The sequence below is a fragment of the Gymnodraco acuticeps genome, unplaced genomic scaffold, assembly GCF_902827175.1.
Source record: "Gymnodraco acuticeps unplaced genomic scaffold, fGymAcu1.1, whole genome shotgun sequence".
In the NCBI taxonomy this organism is placed as follows: domain Eukaryota; kingdom Metazoa; phylum Chordata; class Actinopteri; order Perciformes; family Bathydraconidae; genus Gymnodraco; species Gymnodraco acuticeps.
The window spans coordinates 6,417,452-6,438,703 of NW_022991154.1; the positions used below are offsets into that span (position 1 = coordinate 6,417,452).

The following is a 21,252-nucleotide window of genomic DNA, read 5'->3' on the forward strand; positions in this document are numbered from 1 at the left end:
GTGTTTTCACACACATATACACACACACTCGCTTGCTTCCCCCAGACCAGTAATCCAAACGAAAATATTTTCCCTCAGTACTACTTTGATCATTTGCTCCGCTAATAATCAATCAGATCGATAGATTCCGATGGAGGAAACTTTAAGGCCTTTTTCTCAAAATGATGACTCGGTGACAGTAATTATATAATGTGACATATTTTGCTTAATATTTGGAGTACAAAAACAATCCTGATATCATTAGAAAGCTAGGAATCTCACAGTGTATAGCCTACTGTTAGGGTGAGTGAAGCAGGCAGGACCCAAATGCAGAATAAACAGAAAAAATACCTTTATTTCAAGGTCTTTAAGGAACAAACAGAACACTACCTCGTGAACACAGTCAACGACAAACAATGAACCAACAATGACAGACAGAAAAACCAGAACTTAAATACACACAAGACTAATCACACAAACAAGACACAGGTGAGGAGGGAGGAGAAAACACAGGGGCACCAGGTGAACACAATCGGGTCATCAGGTAGGAGGGAAAACAGACAGAAAGCGACAGGCAAGACAGGGGGTGAAGACTTTTCAAAATAAAACATGAAACCAAAGACAGAAAAAGACAAGACAAAACACAACACAGACAGATCGTGACACCTACAACTCAAAATGTGTCTTCGGGTCAATGCAACTGATTTCGATGGAGCAGGTCACATATATGGTTATAAGTATAGTATATTATGGGACCTTTGAATAATTATCAAGAGTTATATGATCGAGGTCCTTTTTTTGGAACATCGGTGTATCAAGTCACCCATTACTTATGTGTAGCACTTTCTTTTTTAATTTTTTTTTAATTATGGTAGCAAACTTTTTAACTTCCCTGCACATTGTTGCGGCACCGACTATTATCAATATTGACTCAAACTGTCATTTTTACATCTTTGTTTACCTATAAACTGGACAACAAATATAGACATGTTGTTCCATCTGCTTAAAAAGTGTTTCTGTGTGTGTTTTTAAACCGCAGGGTAGCAATTGCATCCTGCTACTAGTCTTTATGCTAAGCTAATTTATCAACATCATAACTCCTGCATAAGGTGGACAACCATCCTTATTTCACTGTTGAAAAAACCTTTAACGTATTTCACTGTAATATGCAGCCCAACTTTACAAGTTAGCTGTAGTAAACACATGTTTTCAGGCTGACTGCTGACTTCCTTCCTCTTCTTCTACCTGTTTTTATCTGCAGGATTGAACAGTGATTCTCTGTATCGAGCTCCTCCAGCCACCAGTGGACCTGCAGAGCTGCGGGAGGCTTTGGACTCAGGTACCTAACCCCAAAATCATTACCCCTACAATTCATATTGTGAGCATATATAAATGGTGTCAGTCCACACAATGAACTAGATGAATCAAATGCACACTGTCCACCAAACTTACATTCAATATGTGTTAGCTGCCAACAGTAAGAATACCCAGCATGTTGGACACTTATGTAGCTTGTGGCCAAACCAAAACGTGCTCGGGAGTGATCAGTAAAATCTAAATCAATTCCAAAATATGCCAATGGAGAGGCTAGGATTGGGGTGTTGTCATGTTGTCTGCCTAGCTTCGAACTTAAATGCAACTCTATGGAATCTTCTTTAAGCAGCAGCTAACAGATAACTTCACTAGCTCTTTTTCTACCAATTTCAACATTGATCTGTTGTTTACAATGTAGCATTCCCAGGAAAAAAGTAAGGTGTGATCCTTTGATGTTTCTATAGTGAGTTCACTGTGTCCCAACTATATTTTCTATCGACCTTTGGAGGACGGGACACTCTTAGTTTATGGCTCAAAAGGAGCTAAAGGGCATTGTTGCAGTTGCATAGCCCACTGTAAAAAGTTGTTTTACTTTCACAGTTTGCAAACTTTGGCATCATCTTCGAACCTAAGAATTGGTTCTTGTAAAGTCAGGGACTGTGACAAAAGCAATTGCAGATTGTTCTGTTCAGATTAAATAAAAATGAGGAACACTGACAGTTTTCCCAAAATCAGATTTGAAAAATATACAGAATTGCAATATATGAAATCAAAAAGCCTGTATAATGACACTTATCGCATCACCATATTCTTGAGAGCCTGTAAGAGAACAGAGAACATTTTGTCTTCATTATAACATTATTATAACTTGATAGCTATAGCTATATGTCAAATATCATGCAGGTGCTTTTGTAATATATGTTACTGTCATATTTGAGTAGAGCCACAACGGACATGTAAATAACATGTATGAGTGATAGAAAGTAGGGCTGTAACGGTATCCGTATTCGTCCCGTACCGTCACGGTTCGGACGTCACGGTTCGGCACATGCAGTCACACGACGAATACGCCTTTTTTTTACGAGTGGGAAAAAAGTCTGTCATTCAGAGCAGTATCCATTACACTATTTATAATCCAGGGGGCGGTATTGCGCCTAAAAGCTGTTTGCCAGCCGCCCTTAACCTGTTAAGTCCGAGAGACCCCGGTACCGGGGTACTGCCGCAACATCTTGCAGGAAACAGTGTTTGAGGGCATGTTCATTTAATAAAATATGAATGTTTTATATCCATGTAACGGGAAGAAACTCATCTAACTGATCATTTAAAAAAATTGTTTTTCAAAAAACCCACAATGCTAACGCTGAGCCTCTGAATTAGCAACGAGCGAAAAATGCTAACAGATGACTGCACCGAAATTCACTCACAAAACCTTATTATTTATCTTTGGTGCACATCCAACACATCGTGAGGTGACACAGAATCAAAGGGTACCCTCATTATCACTCAATGATACGAACTTGTGGAGGTAATAACAAGAACAGACATCAAAACATATGGCGCTAGGTAGCTAAAAACGCTAAAATGGCTCACCTGTGTCGTAGTCTGGTCAAAAGTGGTCTTCAATGGCTTTAAAATGATAAAAACGCTGCTGAAGTTAATCCATAGGTTAATCCAATGTGTCTGTGTCCCTTTGAAATTATTTCTGATAATCCATGAGCAATAAACCTGCTTTTCGGTTTACAGATGTCAGAGCTAGAGCTATAGCTCTATAGCTTCACTCTCATGCAAAACTGCGTCCGCGAAGCCCCCACCTTTTTGTTTTACCATGTGTGTGAGTGGGGAGATTCCTCTTCGTTTCTATTGGCTCTAACGGTCAGAAAGATATGTCAATCACCAAAATCGACCAATGGGTTCCAGAGAAACGGTAAAACCCCCATTTCCACCCAAATCACCTCCGAGGTGGAGTTTATTTTGCTAAACCTCTCTAAAAAGGTCAAATGTCACTTGTTTTGCATCACTCTTGATACAGGGTACTTATTATATGTTGTAATTTGGATTTATAAAGCTTTTAGTCTACCTTACCATCATCCAAGGGTAGTTTTCACTATAAGTAAAAAATAATTTGGACGGACACTATAATTTACAGTTTTTTACTATGTTCAATCTGAATTTTCTTTAAAATAAAAAACATCTATATTGATTCTGACTTTTCTACATCCAACTCACAGGTTTATCATTACTTTGAGAAAAAAAGATTATTAATTTAACCCTTTTAGAAGGGAAGATATGGTAATTTGTTCTGGGAATGTCATTTTCGAGCCTGAGACCTGAAAAACAGGCTTAGGGCTAAACAACAAATAAAGAACAAGAAGAAACACAACAACAAAACGAACAAAATACAAGAAGAAGTAAAGTTAGTATGGCGATTTCAGATAACACACAGGAGCTAGAACCTACCTGCTTCTTTTAAATCAGCTGTGTGGGAAAATGTTGGGTTCCCTGTGGACTACAATAACGATGAAGTGTGCGAGTGGTGGATCGGATGAGTGGTGGATTGGACGAGGACGGTGGATTGGACGAGGACGGTGTGTCGGCGTTGTTCGATAGCAGTGCAGTATGCTAATGGAAACACACGCCAAACATGCTAATTCATATCAGAAGGCATCACCCAGATTTGCCAATCACCGGAGCCCGGCAAAAGACAACAGCAGTTCAACAGCTGATCCCCGCTGTTTTTAATAAACCAATAGACAATGAAAGCCTTGAGACCAAAATAAATAACGGAAGCTTTTGGCATATGTTTTTCAACGACTTTGTGCTCTTGAAACGCTTTCTTATTATTTATGATGTAATATTTTCAAGACATTCTTTTTAGTTTTACAGCTTGATGAAACCTTTTTGTTTGACATCAGCCATTATAGATAATATGGCCATCTGAGTGTGTGTGGTACTGTTTGTGGTTTGTTTTTAACTGTTTAATACAGTTAATTATTCAAAATGTCAGAGATCCTTATTTTTAAACTGAAACTTGCACTACTGTTCAAACATAAATAACAAACCTGGAATTATGCATTTGGGACTGTTTTTGCTTTTTCTTGTTGTACCGAATCCGTACCGAACCGTGACCCCCAAACCGAGGTACGAACCGAACCGTGACTTCTGTGAACCGTTACACCCCTAATAGAAAGCCTTTTATTTTAACCAATAGATGACTTAGCAAATCTACCAATCCATATCTGATAAGTATGAAACTTAAAGTAAGAAAGAAAACTTTAGGGAATCCATGTGTTTTCTATGTGATTCTCTGCTTGGATCACATACACACTGTGGAAGCAACAAGTGGCCCGACATCAACTTCCAATTCCCCTAGATCTCACATCCTCCTGCTTTCCACTTTGTATCCAAACCAAAGCAAACTCCTGCTGGGACTGTCCCGGGTCTTATCAGGCTGCTGATGCTGAACGGAGACAGACTCACTCAGCCAAAAAAAGTTATCCAAGTTTGAGTTGTTGAAGTTCAGGTTTGGCACCACCAGGGAGTGCTCTGGCTCCGTACTTTATTTTGGGAGAGAGGTGGGGAACTCACAACATCTAAATCCCGACCCCACTCACAGGAGGAGAGAAGAAGGGAGAGAGGGTGGAAGGCCGAAAACATGTTATACAGTATGATGCTACTGCTATTTCATTCATCCCTACCTGTTTGGTGAGACTTGCACATAGACCTTTGATCCTATTAATACTTAATCACTCACATATCCTATTAGAATCATTAGTCTTATTTATTGCTGTGACAAATCCATGGACCTTAGTCATTCATGTATGTCATTTGTCACTTTATTATAATCAAACTACAGTAAGGGTAAGCATGGACTGACAGGACATTTAGTCATTGGACAGTTTTTGCTCGGCAAGTTTGATTATTTGGGTTTTACTGACAGCTTTCACTCCATCCTAAATAAACAAAACAATAATAGTTAGTTCTAAAAGTGCCACAAAAAGTTGTTTTGTATAGGTCCCATGTTTGTAAGTCAGCATACCATTAACAAACTAGGTCACTAAGTCATGTATTTGTTTAAATAATGTCCTTGGTTATGGAAGGTAAAGGCCTGACTCGGGTAAACTAATTACCACAGTCACTTATAATGATCTGTTATCCAGTTTGGTGTCACTTTCTTTGGATATCATTTTGTTCAACCTTTACATTATCAAATGCAGTGCCTGCACACCCAGTCATATGTCACAGGTGCTACATTATATACTTCCAATTTCTTATTAATATGTCATGTCAGTTGTTCCTACTCATTGTTTTCTGTATCAATTAGTCATTTTAAAAAGACTTTAGATGAAAACACCAAATTCAGATGGAACTATCCATGGAGTTTACTCTGCGTCCTAATTTAAAGTAGCACACACTCTCAGGGTAGAAAGGCTCCGTCTTTTTGAAGGAAACTGACGAAAATGTTTTTCACAATATGCAAATTAACTCTAACAACAAAAAAGAAACAATAATAGTTAGATTTTTTTCTTTTTCAGATGACAGTGATTACATATTTAATGATCTTCCTTGATGAAATAAGTTAAAATGTTGTTGTTATTATTGCTTTTTACGGCCCATGGTCCCATGGAACCCAGTCTTTAATCCCTGCATTTTTGAATATGTTAGTAGACTGAGGATTAAACATAAATAACAAAACTGGTTTGGATTGGCACAATTTCAAGCAGATGGTCAACAGGCTTTATTGAGAAGTCAGCCGTAAAATATACAACAAAGTAGTTACTTCAAGTAACTATCATATACCTGAAATACTGGGTGAAACCAGTAATAATGAGGTTGCTAAAGAGGTAGCACTTCAGACACTGTTTGGATAATATTAAATTGCACAAACCATGTATGATGAAATGGAAATGGAGGGTTCAATTTAAATATTGTATATAGTTACACATACATTAAAGGTCACCTAATATGCAAAATCCACTTTTTCACGTCTTTTATACATAAACATGTAGTTTCAGGAAAAAATATTCGCTCACTTTTTGTCCTGATCCATTTATATAAAAACCTTGCTGAAAATGAGCTGATCATATTTTGGCCACTTTATGATGTCACAACAATTTGTTGGCTTGTGTAACCATTAGCCAATAACCAACCAAGGTAACACTCGCCCACCTTTTCACCTGAATATCCTCATAGAGCACCACTGTGTTCTTTTTAACCAAATATTTCGCAGAGAGACGTGGGGAGTGGCTCCTTATTTTCATCTAAAGTAACATACAGAGAATCAGCACTTTTGAAACAGGGCTGAAACAGAGGGGTTTATGGGATACTACAATGCATGATCTGTTTGATATTTCCAGCCAAACACTTCAGAGATATGTTTTGTATATATCTGAGACCTATAATATATTGATGAAAAACAGTATAATAGGGGACCTTTAAGTTACATTATTACATTGATTGAACCTATACTAGTATTAGGAGAAGTGAGCAGTTACTTCACATAACCCAGGGAGCAGTGTGGGGGTCCTGGGCCTTGTTCAGTAACCAGAAGGGGAACTGGCAAAAACTACCATTCCATACATACACTTGGTCCGTTAGGGGACTTGAGCCTTCAATCTTCCTTTCCGAACTGAGCTACTGCCATCTGTCATAGTCCTAAGAGATCTAAAATGATGAGCACATGGAAGAAAATCCATGTCAATGTATTGAAATGAAATAATACAATAACATTTGCCCTGAAATTCGTAGGTTTCAGTTAGAGCTCTATCTAGGGAAAACGTACTTTGAGCTCCTGACTCAGTAATATGAAATATGGAAATCAGCCAAAAGTTGAATGGAACAGTGCATTTCCCTCTAAATGTTTTATTCAGAAGACTGGGATCATATGTCCCACACTAAAGGTAAAAGATGTGTTATGACAGATATGTTTCTCTGTGCACATCCATTGTTATTCACAAAGCATCAACACATCTGCAAATCCAATACAGCATTTGAGCACAATAGATTTAGTGTAGAACACTTCACGCACATACACCTGGCCTCCTTGGACAGTGGTGGGAGGTCAGCATGGGGCCACAGATATGCACATACTCAAAGTAATTGACTGAAAGGAGCTGACATGTGGGCACTCAGAAGAATTTAGCATTCAGGCTTGACACGCATAGCAACATATACGTTGAGACAGAAAGGGGGCTGCATGAGAGAAATCCTACGCACATTATGGTGGAAAACGCAGAGAAATGAAGCTGCAGTCACAGCGGCTTTATGTACATTAAGTTGTCTTATCAACATGGACAGATCCTATGGAATATATATGAAGAAGGTAGCCTGTGTGCTGATTTGTGCTGACATGTGGCTGTGATGTTATGTGAACACACATGAAGGAAAAGTTTGATTTGAATGTTAAAGGGCAGAGATGGATGATATGAGTGTGATGTGTGATAAAGGACAATTGGAGGGCAAAGAGAATGGAAAATACATGTCTAATTATCTTTGCCTTGTATTTAGAAATATCTTTCTTTCTTTCCTTGTCAGTCATCAGAGTGTCTGTTTGAGTTTGCATATACAGAGGAGATGGAATGTAAAGATGAGAAATATGTGACTGTTTGTGAGTTGAGTCTCTTTTTCCTAGTTTCTATGCAGTCTACACTTCAATGGCCGCTAGATCAGGAACACAAACTATGAGAAGACTAATGTATCATAGACTTCTCACTTGAACCTCCCACTTTATATTTTGAACATTTTCCCAATGCATGGGTGCAAAGTCTAAATAACTAGTTCAAGGTCTACTTGATCGCAGCATAATGTTCATTATTTGCCTGGTGGTCCCATACATCAATTGACAATGAGGCAGGGTATGCTTTAGGGCAAGGCTACATTCTCAATGATAGTTGGCACATGGTGTTGTCCGGTTTACGGGTTTTGTTCATGGTTTCATCTTAGGAACTTTAACCCCTTTCACAGTGTGTTCTCAGTCCTTCAAGGGTACTAGTCATTAATTTCAATGTCTTTAAATACGGGCTATTCTATGAATACTACGTCAAGATTTCTTTGCAAACTTGTTGCCCTGTAAAGCCCTTTGTCGTGACATTATATGATTTCAGACTTTAGCGTGTTTCAATATCGATGAAAGGTTTCAGATACAGAGTACATTTGCTAATAGCTTAGCCTTCTGCTAACCTTTGAGGCTGCCTTGAGATAACCACAGCCATTAGCCTTGGCTATTGTAAACTGTAAAACTATTGGAAACATTTTCTCTCATTTTCTAAAAAGGAGGATATTGCTCTGTAGATTAAGGTTTATACCATCTGATTGGACACAAATCTGCATCTGTAGAACAGCCAATAGGAAAGCCCTCTCTTTGAAATGACCTGTCATCGGTCAAAACCTCCCATCATGGCTTAGTGTTTGAAAGCCTTAAAACAAAGCCAAAGGTTGGTGCAAAAGTCTAGTTTTTACTATATGATAAAAGGTTATCTGAATAATCCTGGAAAATGTTGGAAAGCCATAAAATCGATATCCACCGGTGATATCCGTAATGAGCTACCTCCGTGCATTACCACAGCATCTGGCTCTATATCGGACAGGGCCACTATGTTAAATTGTTTTAATAAGCATTTTGTGTCTTGTGGCTCTCTGTTTGATTATGTCACTAACTCTGCTTCTGTGAACACCACAGTCTGTAACTCTGAAAAAGGTGTTTTGGAAAACCCTTTTAGTTTTACTCCTTTTACTGTTGATGTTGTTCGTGAAGTTTTAACCAAGTTAGATCCTAAGAAACCGTCTGGCCCGGACAATTTAGAGCCTTTCTTTTTAAAGATAGCTGCTGATTTTATTGCTCCACCGCTCACTACTCTTTTTAACCTCTCCCTCAGCACTAACACAATTCCAAAATGGTGGAAGTCAGCGTATGTCCTGCCTCTACTAAAAGGTGGGGAGGCCACTTTATTAAATAATTATAGGCCCATCTCAAAATTATCAGTTCTGGCTAAGGTGCTCGAACGCCTAGTGAGTGAACAGGTAAAGGTGTTTTTATGTACAAATGACATCCTGTCTAAACATCAGTCAGGCTTCAGAAAGCAACACAGCACCATCACTGCGACAATGAAAGTGGTGAATGATGTGGCGAGTATTTTAGACAATAAGCAGAGTTGTGCAGCTCTATTTATTGACCTGTCCAAAGCGTTTGATACCGTCGATCATCGCATTTTAAAGCAGAGGCTAGCCAGTATAGGCATGTCCAGCCATGCAGTGGGTTGGTTTGTAAACTACCTCTCTGAAAGCTCCCAATGTGTTCATTTTGATGGGCTGTCTTCTGAGTGGTTAAATATTGCTAATGGTGTTCCTCAAGGTTCTGTTTTAGGTCCACTTTTATTCTCCATCTACATCAATAGTTTAGGTGAAAATGTGGATGAAGCTACTTTTCATTTTTATGCGGATGATACCGTGATGTACTGTGCAGGTCCCTCCATTAAGGAGGCTGGTGTTAAATTACAGACTGTTTTTAACATTATTCAGACTCAGCTCTCTGAATTAAAGCTTCTTTTAAATATTGAGAAAACCAAGGTAATGCTCTTTTCTAAAGCTAAAAAGACACCAGAGCATGTTTTAGATATTGTAACTACACAAGGAACAAAACTTGAAGTTGTTGCCTGTTACAAATACCTTGGTATCTGGCTTGATGATTGTCTCACTTTTAAACTTCATGTCAATAACCTGCTTAAAAAACTGAGGGTTAGGCTAGGTTTCTTTTTCAGGAACAAGTCCTGTTTCTCGCTTGAGGCCAGGAAAAGGCTAGTCACTGTGACCTTTTTACCTGTGCTGGACTATGGTGATTTGATTTATATGAATGCACCTGCCAATTGCCTGATCAAGTTAGATGCTGCGTATCACAGTGCACTGAGATTTGTGACAAACTGTAAAGCATTAACGCATTACTGTACCCTGTATGCAAGGGCTGGTTTGCTTTCACTAACTGTACGGAGGCTCAGTCACTGGTACATTTTTATTTACAAAGCCATGTTAGGGAAACTTCCATCCTATATCTGCTCCCTGATCTCACGGCGAATTGTAAGTGGCTACTGCCTGAGATCGCATGCTGTAGTTTTATTAAATGTGCCAACTGCTAGGACTGTCTTAGGGAAGACAGCTTTTAGATGTGCAGCGCCTCTGTCTTGGAATAGTCTGCAACTGAAATGGAAACTGAGCAATCTGGTGCCACTAAATGTTTTTAAAAGCTCGGTTGGATGCTACTCAATCGGAAGCTGTTGGTACCTGTACATGTGGATAGTTATGTAAATTGTAATCCCTGTGATGATGATGTAAGATGTCCTTTTGTTGTTCTGTTAATGTTTTTATGTTTCATGTGGAACCTACTTGAGCAGGTCTCCCTTGTAAAAGAGTTCAATGATCTCAATGGGATTTATCTGGATAAATAAAGGTTTGAAATGAAATGAGTTATTATGGAATATTTGCCAAATGACACCAATACAAGCCTTTCCCCAGCTTTAGGTACCTTTAGGGAATCAACATGTATTTGTAAACTCAACAGACTGTGTCTCCAAATCCTCTCAACAAATCCTAAACTAAAAAAGAGAAAATGTTTTTCTTAACGTGAAGAACGAAGCGAGATAGTGTCGTTAATGACCTGTATCAGTGTTGTGCAAAAGTGCCCTGGTATGTTTCATGGATCATTATTAGAGCATGATGCAACATCAATCACTCTGCAGGAGGAGTATCAGGCTGCTGCAGTGCTCTGCCTCTCTTTGTTGTGTTTGTGCTGCATGAGTTATGGAACCACGTTATGTAACGGGGAGTTGTTGCATTGCACAAGAACTCTCAGGCTGTACCACAGATCCCGCCTAATTGATCTGTGTGTTGGTTATCCGCATATGTGCAGTATTTTCCTAACAAAGCAAGAGTGTGTGTGTGTGTATGTGAGCAAGTGTGTGAGAGTCAGACAGGCTCAGAAAGCTTTCGAAACCCATTACCTCATCGAGTTGACCTCCGATTGGTACACGGCCCATACGTTGCCATGGTGATAGTTAGCTTTTTTTGGCTGGTTGGTTCTGCCGTGCCCACACATCACTCAGTGTGTGAGTGTGTTATTACTGTACATCCATGTAATCATCATGCAGATGTGTGTGTGTGACTGTACTTCTATTTTTGTGAGGTCTAGATTGAGTCGTATACCTTGAAGCTGACAACATTTGTGGAAAGTGACATTTTGGACACGGGAAATGTTTTGATGTGATGACATTTGAGAAAAGTGTTGACATTTAGGAGGACATGTTTTAACATTGCTGACAGTTTAAAAGGTGAAAACATTTTGGCGAGTAATGATATTTAGTTTGAAATGTGGGGACATTTTGGAAAATGAGAATCCCTTATGTAAAGTAAAGACATGTTTTGACAGGTCAATTATTTTTTAAAGATGAAGGCATATTTTTGTAAGTGAAGACGTGCTTTTGGACAGTGGGGACACTATTGGAAAGGTAAGGACATTTCTAGAAGGTGGAATCATATTTGGACAGTGAGCACGTTGGCAAAAAGTATGGACATCAGGAAGACATTGAACAAGTCAGTTTTAAAGATCAACATATTTTTTTTTTTTTGGGAATTTGCAATAGATTAATTCATATTTGGACTGGGAGATCATTGTTGGAAACCGACCACATGCTATGACTGTAAAGTGGTGACATTTGTAGAACACAATGACATCTTTCGGGAAGGACAGACTTCTTTTTTATCGGTGAGGACATTTTTTAAAGCTGACGCCAGTTTTGGAAATGGGAGCGTCTTTTAAGGGTTTTGTCCTGTTCTCACTTCATGAAAAACATCCATCTCTCCAAAATATATATGATCACTCCATTATTAGACAGGCACACACAATTGTGTATAATCCCACCCAGAATTCCAGCTCCTACCTTCTGGTAGAAGATTCAGGGTTCCGCAGAACAGGTTTAATTAATTTGTATACTTACATGTATGTGGAACTGCAGGACTGATACCAGAACACATTTCCTTAAGGGGACAATCAAGTATATCATATCAAGGATCTGTTTTAGGTGTAACTCAACTATGGAAATTAGGTTGAAATGGGGTTGAGGTTTTATGGGTTAGAAAATACAAATACAGTGTCTGGTTTTCTATATGATGATTACATGGATGTACTAACACACACACACACACACACACACACACACACACACACACACACACACACACACACACACACACACACACACACACTGCGTCAACATGTCAGGCATGGTGTGGGCAGTCTCTGTTTTGGAAACGATGACTCATGTTGGCTCAGGAATCAGACGAATATACTTTATCCTTAGCACAAACTATACACAAAACATAGACACATGCAAACATATAGAGACATCCTGCAGCAATAAAATATTGTTTTAATAACTTTTTATCTTTCTAGACATACATCTTCTCATCTTGATTCAGATACATGGAGAAGTACTTTCCTTCTTTCTTCCCATCCTCCCATCCAATCCGTTAACTGCTCACCGCTAACAACCAATCAACCAATCTGCAGCCCCGGAACCATTAAATACTCTTTTATTTCACTGCACCTGCTTGATGTACTCTTCAATCTCTCCCTCTCTCTTCCCATCTCATCTTCCCCTTTTTTTATTCACTCATTCATCACCGTCCTTGTTCTCCCCCTCCTCGGTGACAGGAGCCGCTGAGTTCAGCAAAACACAAATTAAAAGAGCTCCTCTGCTCCCATCTCTCCATCCTTTTACCTCAATCTCCATCCCTCCATCATCCCCGTCCCTCCTGCCTCTCGTATGTCAGTCCTGGCCACGCTATTGGTCGGAGGTGATGTCATCATCTTCCTCTGGCGCCCGTCAATAACCAATTAGAAGCTGCCGTTTTTACAGTCAGCTGGGGAGCGACAAAGTGCAACCACACACACACACACACACCGATACACTGACACACTCATGCACAATGGACGTGAGGTGGAGCCATAAAAGCTCCCGGCTGTCTTTATAGAGATATTTGGTCAAATTGATGAGTCGTTGCAGCAAGTTCCATGTTGTGCAGTGTAGAGGAAAGCTGTGAAAGTGAGGTGTCTTTTCTCCTCTCCGCAGCCTTAAATCCTTCTTTAGTGTGGTTTCATGTACCCTTTCCACCTCCGAGAGAAAACAAGACACAGAAATCTATCTGTGTTTGTCTGTCATGCAGCCCTATTATGATCACGATCTTTCCCCTCTTGATTTACACTCTGCACCAGTTCTTCACACAAATGCCGGATGTAGTTTGTTCTTTAAGTTGCCAGAAATTAAGTGAGGGTGTTGAGGCCGGGATGATTGTTGAGTGTGTTGTTCGCCCAGCAAACCGGAGTTCACATCCAGTCACGGACCTTGAACAAACTTTTTCTAGTTATCGTAAACACTTTTCTTTCCCTAACATTGGAAAGTCGTTGCCATTGGCAGATATTGAACATTGGTGGAAAACTTAAATTAAGGGTTCCCTGGTAGGCATAGGCATTAATACGATTTTCATTGATACCAGTGCCCTTATTGATTTGGCGTATTGGTCCAAAACGTTAGCGATTCCCCTATTGACCAATTTATGTGTGAAGTAAAAGTCCTACTAGCAGTGGGGAATGTGTGCCTTATAACATTTAATCAAGTCAGAATAATGGGAGTTGGGGGGGACCCAAGTTCAATCCCTCGGATAGAATGTGTTCACACCATGCGCCAAAAGTTTCAACGTATGTATTGGTTTATTATGAATCTGTGGTGGGCCTATGTTGGTAAATATTGGATAAAAACGGCTAGTTGTTGAGAGTTACCAGGAGCAAAGAGGCATATGTTGATGTCAGATCCATCAATAAAATAAATTGATAGACTTGGAGGCATACAATGCTGATGGATTGGGCAATCTGTAACCATGTTTGCTAATTCTCATTCCTAACCAATTAACTGTTGTTGTTCGCTGATTCATCCAATTTTAACATTTTGTGTTTTAGACTGTGCACAAATGTATTTTTTAAAGGTTAAAGTTGTTGATGCTGACATTTACTTTACACTTCAATATTTCAGTAGCTCAAATATGCATCTGCAATCACTTTAGCCAAATGTTGAAAAGGAGTTAAAAAGTCTGTCTTTCTTTAGAACATATTCCTAGAAGCTCCCTGAGTTTGATAGTCTATTAGACACCATAGCAACAGTCGGTCTGGGACTCCATGTAACAATTTATGTACCTACAAAATAAACATAAAACCCTCGTATGAAGGCACACATTAGATTTTGCACGAAGGACTAGTTGCTGTTGTCAAAGTAGACAACATTCGGAAATGTTCACTGCAACTACAGAACATGTTTCCCTCGCTCTCCTCCTCCTCCTCCTCCTCCTCCTCCTCCTCCTCCTCCTCCTCCAACAAGCTCTCAGCCTCTTCAATGATGTCATCTCTTGAACAGTGCTGGTGCGACAGGCTGTCTGCCAATACGGCGTTAGGATTTATTTACTGTACCGGGTTGCATATCTAATGTATACCTTCTCCTCTCTCTCCTCTCTGTATGCTCACTTCCTGTCTCAGATTCTTATCTCTGCCATATGCTGCCCTGTAACATGAACAACTAAAGTGATACCTGTGGCTTCACCGTCTGTTCGGACCACACTCAGTTCAGCTTTCGGCATCTTTTGTTCTCTTCTTCTCTCCCTCTGCACCTGCAAGCTAGCATTGTATTTAATCATATCTTGCTCTTTGTCCTAACCCACAATCACACAGTTTGTCCCTGAGAAGATGCATTTGCAAAACCTTTTACTATGAGGCATATCAATCAGTGTCCTTGAGTAGGATTTGTGCCCTAATGGTGCAGTAACATTTAAATATGCTCACCATTCTGATCCTATCTTGCCTGCATCTCTCACTACTCAAGATTAATTTGTTCTACTTAGTTATTTTTTCAATATAAATCCCTTATTGTTCTTGCAGCAGGTACGTTTACAGCGCAGATAAATGCAAAAGATAAAAAAGTGTAGGCTAACATTAAATAAATAGACAATCACATGTGAGCAAACAATGAATATAAAGACACATTAATACACATCCATTCAATATCAAGGGTATATTATGTCACTCTTCACATTCAAATATTCTGAATTGTGTTTTTACATTGTCCAAAAGGTAACCAACACTTTTTCTAACCTAGAGGAATCCATACTTTTAATAAAGCTATCCCTTTTGCGTCAGCATTCGGATTATATTTATTTTTATGGTAAAAAAATAACATAAAACTGTTGAGTTTAACTATATATTTTAAACGGATGACAGTATTTTTGCCTTTCGACACCGCAATTGGAGCCGGAGAAACAAGCTAACTTTGCTTTTCGCTCTGGTCAATGCTGATTTTGAAAATGACACACAACAATGAATTCAAGCTACTTTATTCTAACTAACTAAAATGAGAGACCCCTAGTGGCAGACAATTATATATTGCACCTTTAATGTACTTTACTAGAAGCTTAAACAAATATAATCATTGAAAAATCAGAAGGACATATGGACTTCAATTGACGGTAGTTTAGCAAACATCAACACATCAACTATTACGATACAGGTATTTTATTTCTTTGTCTTTTCCCTATGATGATTTAATTCAACATGTTCCAAAACAAATATATATTAAAATGTACAGAATTGATGTTTAAATAGTCCCTTTAAATTCTTATTTCTGTTCAAATTGCAGCCTTTCTAGTGTTCATAAGCACTTGGTGTGACAGGCATGAATTTGACATCCTGACTCAGCGACTGGAGGTTTTGCACTGTGACCAAACTTTGACACTCTGATTCAACTCAAACACGATAAGGCTTCTGTCAGATCGGATCTGCAGCTTTTCAAAAGTGACATGCAGCATTTGAAATGAGAAATGAAACACATGGTATTTTGATGAATGCAGGATAGTGAGTCCGCAAGACTGACAAACTAGAGCTGTGTAAAAAATGTGCTTCTCTTTCAGACAAGCTGATTTATCCTTTAGAGTCGATTCTCTCCCAGCTATTACATTTTGACCTTCGGGTGAACTTCCTTTCTCTCTGCAATCTTAATGCTTCACTTTTTTGTCTACGTTTGTGTTGTCTTCTGTCAGTTTAAGAGTCTCAGTGCCTTGCGTTATCTCTCTATAAATGTGATTTTCTTTCTATCTCGCTGTGCTCCTGTTGCATCTCTGAGTCCATGTTGTGATATGATAGTGTGTGAGCGAATGCCAAGGACGGATGGGTAGACAGAGAGGTGAGCGGGTTCACATACAAATATGCACACACACACTCCATGGGAAATATTTTTGTCTATATTCGGTAAAGAAACAGAATAAGTTCAGTGGGTTCAGACTCAGATTATCCCTCTAGAAAGCAAACTCACACACCGAACCTTGTAGGTGCTCTGTGTCCTCTCTTGTTTGGTTATCTGTTTCTCAGAAAGACTGGAATATTTTTTAAAACCGGCCACACCTTAGAAATGTCCGTAAATGACCCCAAAAAGACATAATAGACACATCTTTAAATGTTAAATGTTTGGTCAGCGAACCTGCAGAAGTTATTTGTATGTTCTTTAAAGCTATAATAACTATAACACTGCAATACTCTTATGTGGATGTCCAGTCAGTCATATACGTAGAGGATGTTGCTCAGTGGGTTAGTGTGCTGATCTTCAGATCAAGAGCAGCAATGGTTCGATCCCCACTGCAGTCAACATTGTGTCGTTGTGGACTTGGGCAAGACACTTCACCCCAGTATTGAGCTTGATAAAAGCATCTAAAAGGTGACATGTAATGGTAAATGCAACCAGCTGAAGCTGTTAATTATAAATAAAGTGGATGCTATATTGACAGACAAAGTTTGAAGCTGCGCAATCTGTTATACTTCCTGCATCCAATGCATTCAAAGGTTGACAGTGACGTAGTTGGAGTAAAGGAAGAACTACAAACTATTTTAACTCCAATGAAAATATGTTCTAAGAAGCAAAACACAACTATTCTTAACCATTGTCAGACTCTGTGTGTGTAAGTGCATGTTAAGGCGTGTAATTATCTTTGAAATTAGCCTCTGATAAGAAGTCATACGACCAGAACCCTTCTGACTGCTATCTTTGCTTATCTTTATCTTTCTTAATATTTGTTGACCTCTCCTTCTCACGCACTCCATACACACATGCACATACTGTATAATGTATTTTATCAGCAGTAAAAATTCAAGTTAAACAAATTTGAATGTTCAAATTCAGATCCAAAAAATTCAAGTGAAAAAAATTCGACGTCAACATTTTCGGTGTATAAAATTCGACGTCCAAAATTGCGATGCAGCATCATCCGGGCTACTCAGACAGGATAAGCAATCGAGCCCGAATGCAATCAAACCGACTTCTGGTCTATCAGAGCACGGCTTTGTCAGTCACGTGATCACAACAACCCGGGAGAAAAATGATGGAGAACAGTGGGGCTCGGGTAAGTAGTCAGTTTGTGCTCTTTATTTTACAAGCAGTGAGGGCTCGACATGGATGTATAATAAGAACTGGATACAGCGTGGGAGGCGGGGCCTCATTCATTCCTATGAGAGCTGCTCATTAGCGCATGATGATAAAATGGCCCAACTTTTGAGAGAGTGAAACGTCACAGATTACCCAGCATGCTTGAGAAGTACCCGTATGTGCACTCATAGAGCATGCGCAACTTTAACCAAAATGCTCGTTCACAACGTCAATTTGCGTACACGTAATAGCACCGTGCGTTCATGACAGCATGGTAATGGATTGTTGTTATCATGGATTTGATATGAACGAGGCGGCAGTTAGCAGCTAGCGGCTAGCTAGTAATGATGCTAATGTACACATCAATCGTTATGTACTTATTAGGGCCGGGACTCGATTAAAAAAATTAATCTAATTAATTAGAGGCTTTGTAATTAATTAATCGAAATTAATCGCATTTTTAATCGCATATACATATTTGACCTAAGAACAGTGAGAAGCAATTTTTTTTCACATGGATTTTAGTATACCATTAGGCGCATTCACACCGCAGGACTTTTCCCACAAAGGTTCATGAGAACTTAGTTCATGAGAACTCTTTGAACCTGGGGGAGGATTAGGCAAATGAAGCCGCTGACGTCACTTCTTCTTCTTCTGCTTTGGGTTTACTGGCAGGCCGCAAACCACTTCACGGCGTATACTGCCGCCCAAAGTCCCCGGCCGGAAGTCCCCGGAGTTGGGGACTGGCTTCAGTAGAAGCTGCTGGGAGTCCCAGCAGCCTTCCGAGTAAATCGCCAGAACGCCGACACCTCCTCATCTCCACCGCTCCCATGTTTTATTTTGTGTTGCCATAAGTTAGTCTCTCTGCGTTTCTGCGCTGGGCTAATGCTAATAATGCTAATGCGAGGATAATAAAATGGCGGCTTCACAAAACTTTTTGGGAGTTTTACGGGGCGTGGTTTGCAATCCGCCCAGCCAATCAGAAATATAGCTCTTTTCTCACAAGAGAGCCGTACGAAAGTCCCTGCTCTCTAGCAGCTCTGCTCTCTAGCAGGGACTTTCGTGGGGGTAAAAAGGTTCTCATGAACTAATTTTAGTACCGGCTCTTTTGGTGTGAACGCGATAAAAGAGGCTAACGTCCACGCTAGCTTCCACGCTAGCTGCTATATGTTTTGCATTAAGGTGATACTTGAGGCTTGATGTGCTGCGGTGATATGCGAATTCCTTTTTGCATAATTTGCACACAACCGTGCTCTTATCGACGCTTCCATCCGTCCGTTTTTTAAAACAACATGTCCCACTGTTGTTCACTGTGGTTTGTTGTTGTCTGAAGTCATGAACGTTAGTTGGTGCTCCAGTATAATCGGTACGCCTGAAACTCATCCAGTGAGAAACGTTCCGCGGTGCAAAAATAAGTGCGATTAAAATGCGTTAATTTTTTTAACGCGTTAATTTTTGTGTAATGAATTAATCTTAATTAACGCGTTAAAGTCCCGGCCCTAGTACTTATATTACGCTGTAACAGGATCTAGTGATAACAGAGCTTCATTTAGCATGAAATTATTATTGCACTGTATATATATATATATTTATATACAGTGCAATAAGCTTCTTAGTGCAATACGAAGTTACAGGGACGTTAATAATGTCGGTAATATTAACTTTATTTAATACAACATTTACGGTACAAGATTTAATCATACACCCCATGTACTATGATAATGAATTACAGCAAACATGTGCAATATATCCATTATTACAGCTCCGTGGGATGGCAGTAAGACGATATGGATCCGTTCTTATTGTGCATCCATGGGTAAAGATAAACGCAACTCACATTGGTTTCTCATACAGCATCTCTGTAAACTACGTGTATTCACTGAATTTCACTCTCTGCCTTTAACGGCTCGTTGTAGCTCCAATAGCTCCAGCCCCACCCTCCCTGGGAGCACAGTGTGCTCTGATTGGTCGGGACACGTAACATGAACGTGCCGGGCGGCGCGGTCCCGTGGTTTAGATGCGCGTTCATAATGCAGAGGGAAATAACTCTCAGAATAACGTTATTAGCTAATTATTACAACTTGAGGAACGAATGTTTTTAATAAGGGCTATACAAGTGTTCATACTGGGTAGTTTATTTAGTTTTAAGAAAATTATCCAACGAGTTACAGACCACTCTTTCCCCATGTAAGTCAATGGGAAAAAGTGTTTCCGGGCCTGGCAACCAAACGGAAGTGTAGTACCGCCGTTTGGCCAGCACGAATATTTTCATCTGAGTCCGGCGCACTTCCTGGGGGCTTGGGGCTCGACAGCATTTGTATCTTACATTAGCTAGCTAAATGAGTGAAGTAGCCTTGTGCCTTGCTGTTAGCAAGCTCCGTAGTTATCATTAATTGAAGTGAATCACAATGTTACCGTGTCCTTTTGTGTGTGTGTGGGGGGTGGGGGGTGACGGTTTGCAAAGTAACGTAACGATCACTTCAGTTAGATAAGTCAAGTAGACCATGCTACACTATACAAATACTCTCTTACAAAAGCCCTGCATTTAAACATGTTAATGTTACTTTAGTAAAAGTATGCTAGTATAATTAGGAAAGTGTTGTTAAAGTATTTAAAGTAGACACAAGTTATACTATTATATTATATCATTTGTTTTATTGTTATTGTTTTAACTGTTGTAGTTGGAGCTCATTTTGAACAATGAGCTAACTAATGATTACTTTCATAATGGTTTAATGTGCTGACTGTTTTCTACATTAATAGATTAAGGTCTGGTTTGTTCAAACTCTCAAAATAGTAGGACATGCTGTCATAATTACCCAGAGTCCGAAGTGACACCTTTACAATGTTAAAGCTGTTAGATAAATGTAGTGATGTAAACACTAAAATATTCAAGATAGTGTAGTGGAAAAGAGATAATGTTTTAAAAACATGTTACTAAAACAAAATAATAATAATAATACATTTTATTTCAAAGCGCTTTTCCAGGTGCTCAAAGACGCTTTACAGTGGTTTGATAAAACATGATAAAATAGAATAAAATTTAAAAAAAAAAAAAAATTAAAACAGCAACACAGCATAATTCACAAATCTCTTGTTTTGGACTGACAGTAATGATTCAAGAAATAGTAGATAAATAAATACACACACATCAATCTGTGGGCATTTGTTGGATGGAACACAACAAATGGTGCTCTTACCTGTGATGCCTCCTCCAAACATTATAACCAGACTGTATCATTCAAACTATAAGTAACAGTTCTAGCTACTTGACTTTAGACAAAGAATTCAAAAGACAAAATCAACACAATTGATTGAAAGACCAATCTTTATTTTACGGCGCCTCTCCTTTTGTTTGTATTATTAAACCCTGTCAATCTAAAAAACAACACACAAATTAAGTTCCTGTTAGACTACAAAACTATTCATTGTGCAGGTCTTTGTGTTACAATATAAGTGTCTC

General features: G+C 39.2%; 1 protein-coding gene across 1 annotated transcript in view; it reads left to right on the forward strand.

Moving 5' to 3' along the window:
* The window catches only part of pik3r3b (phosphoinositide-3-kinase, regulatory subunit 3b (gamma)), a 338,567-nt gene that overhangs the window by 120,691 nt on the left and 196,624 nt on the right, over positions 1-21,252 (forward strand). Inside the window, exon 4 of the mRNA XM_034237528.1 lies at positions 1,241-1,318. Within this exon, the coding sequence (XP_034093419.1) occupies positions 1,241-1,318 (78 nt within the window). The remainder of the gene's footprint in view (positions 1-1,240; positions 1,319-21,252) is intronic.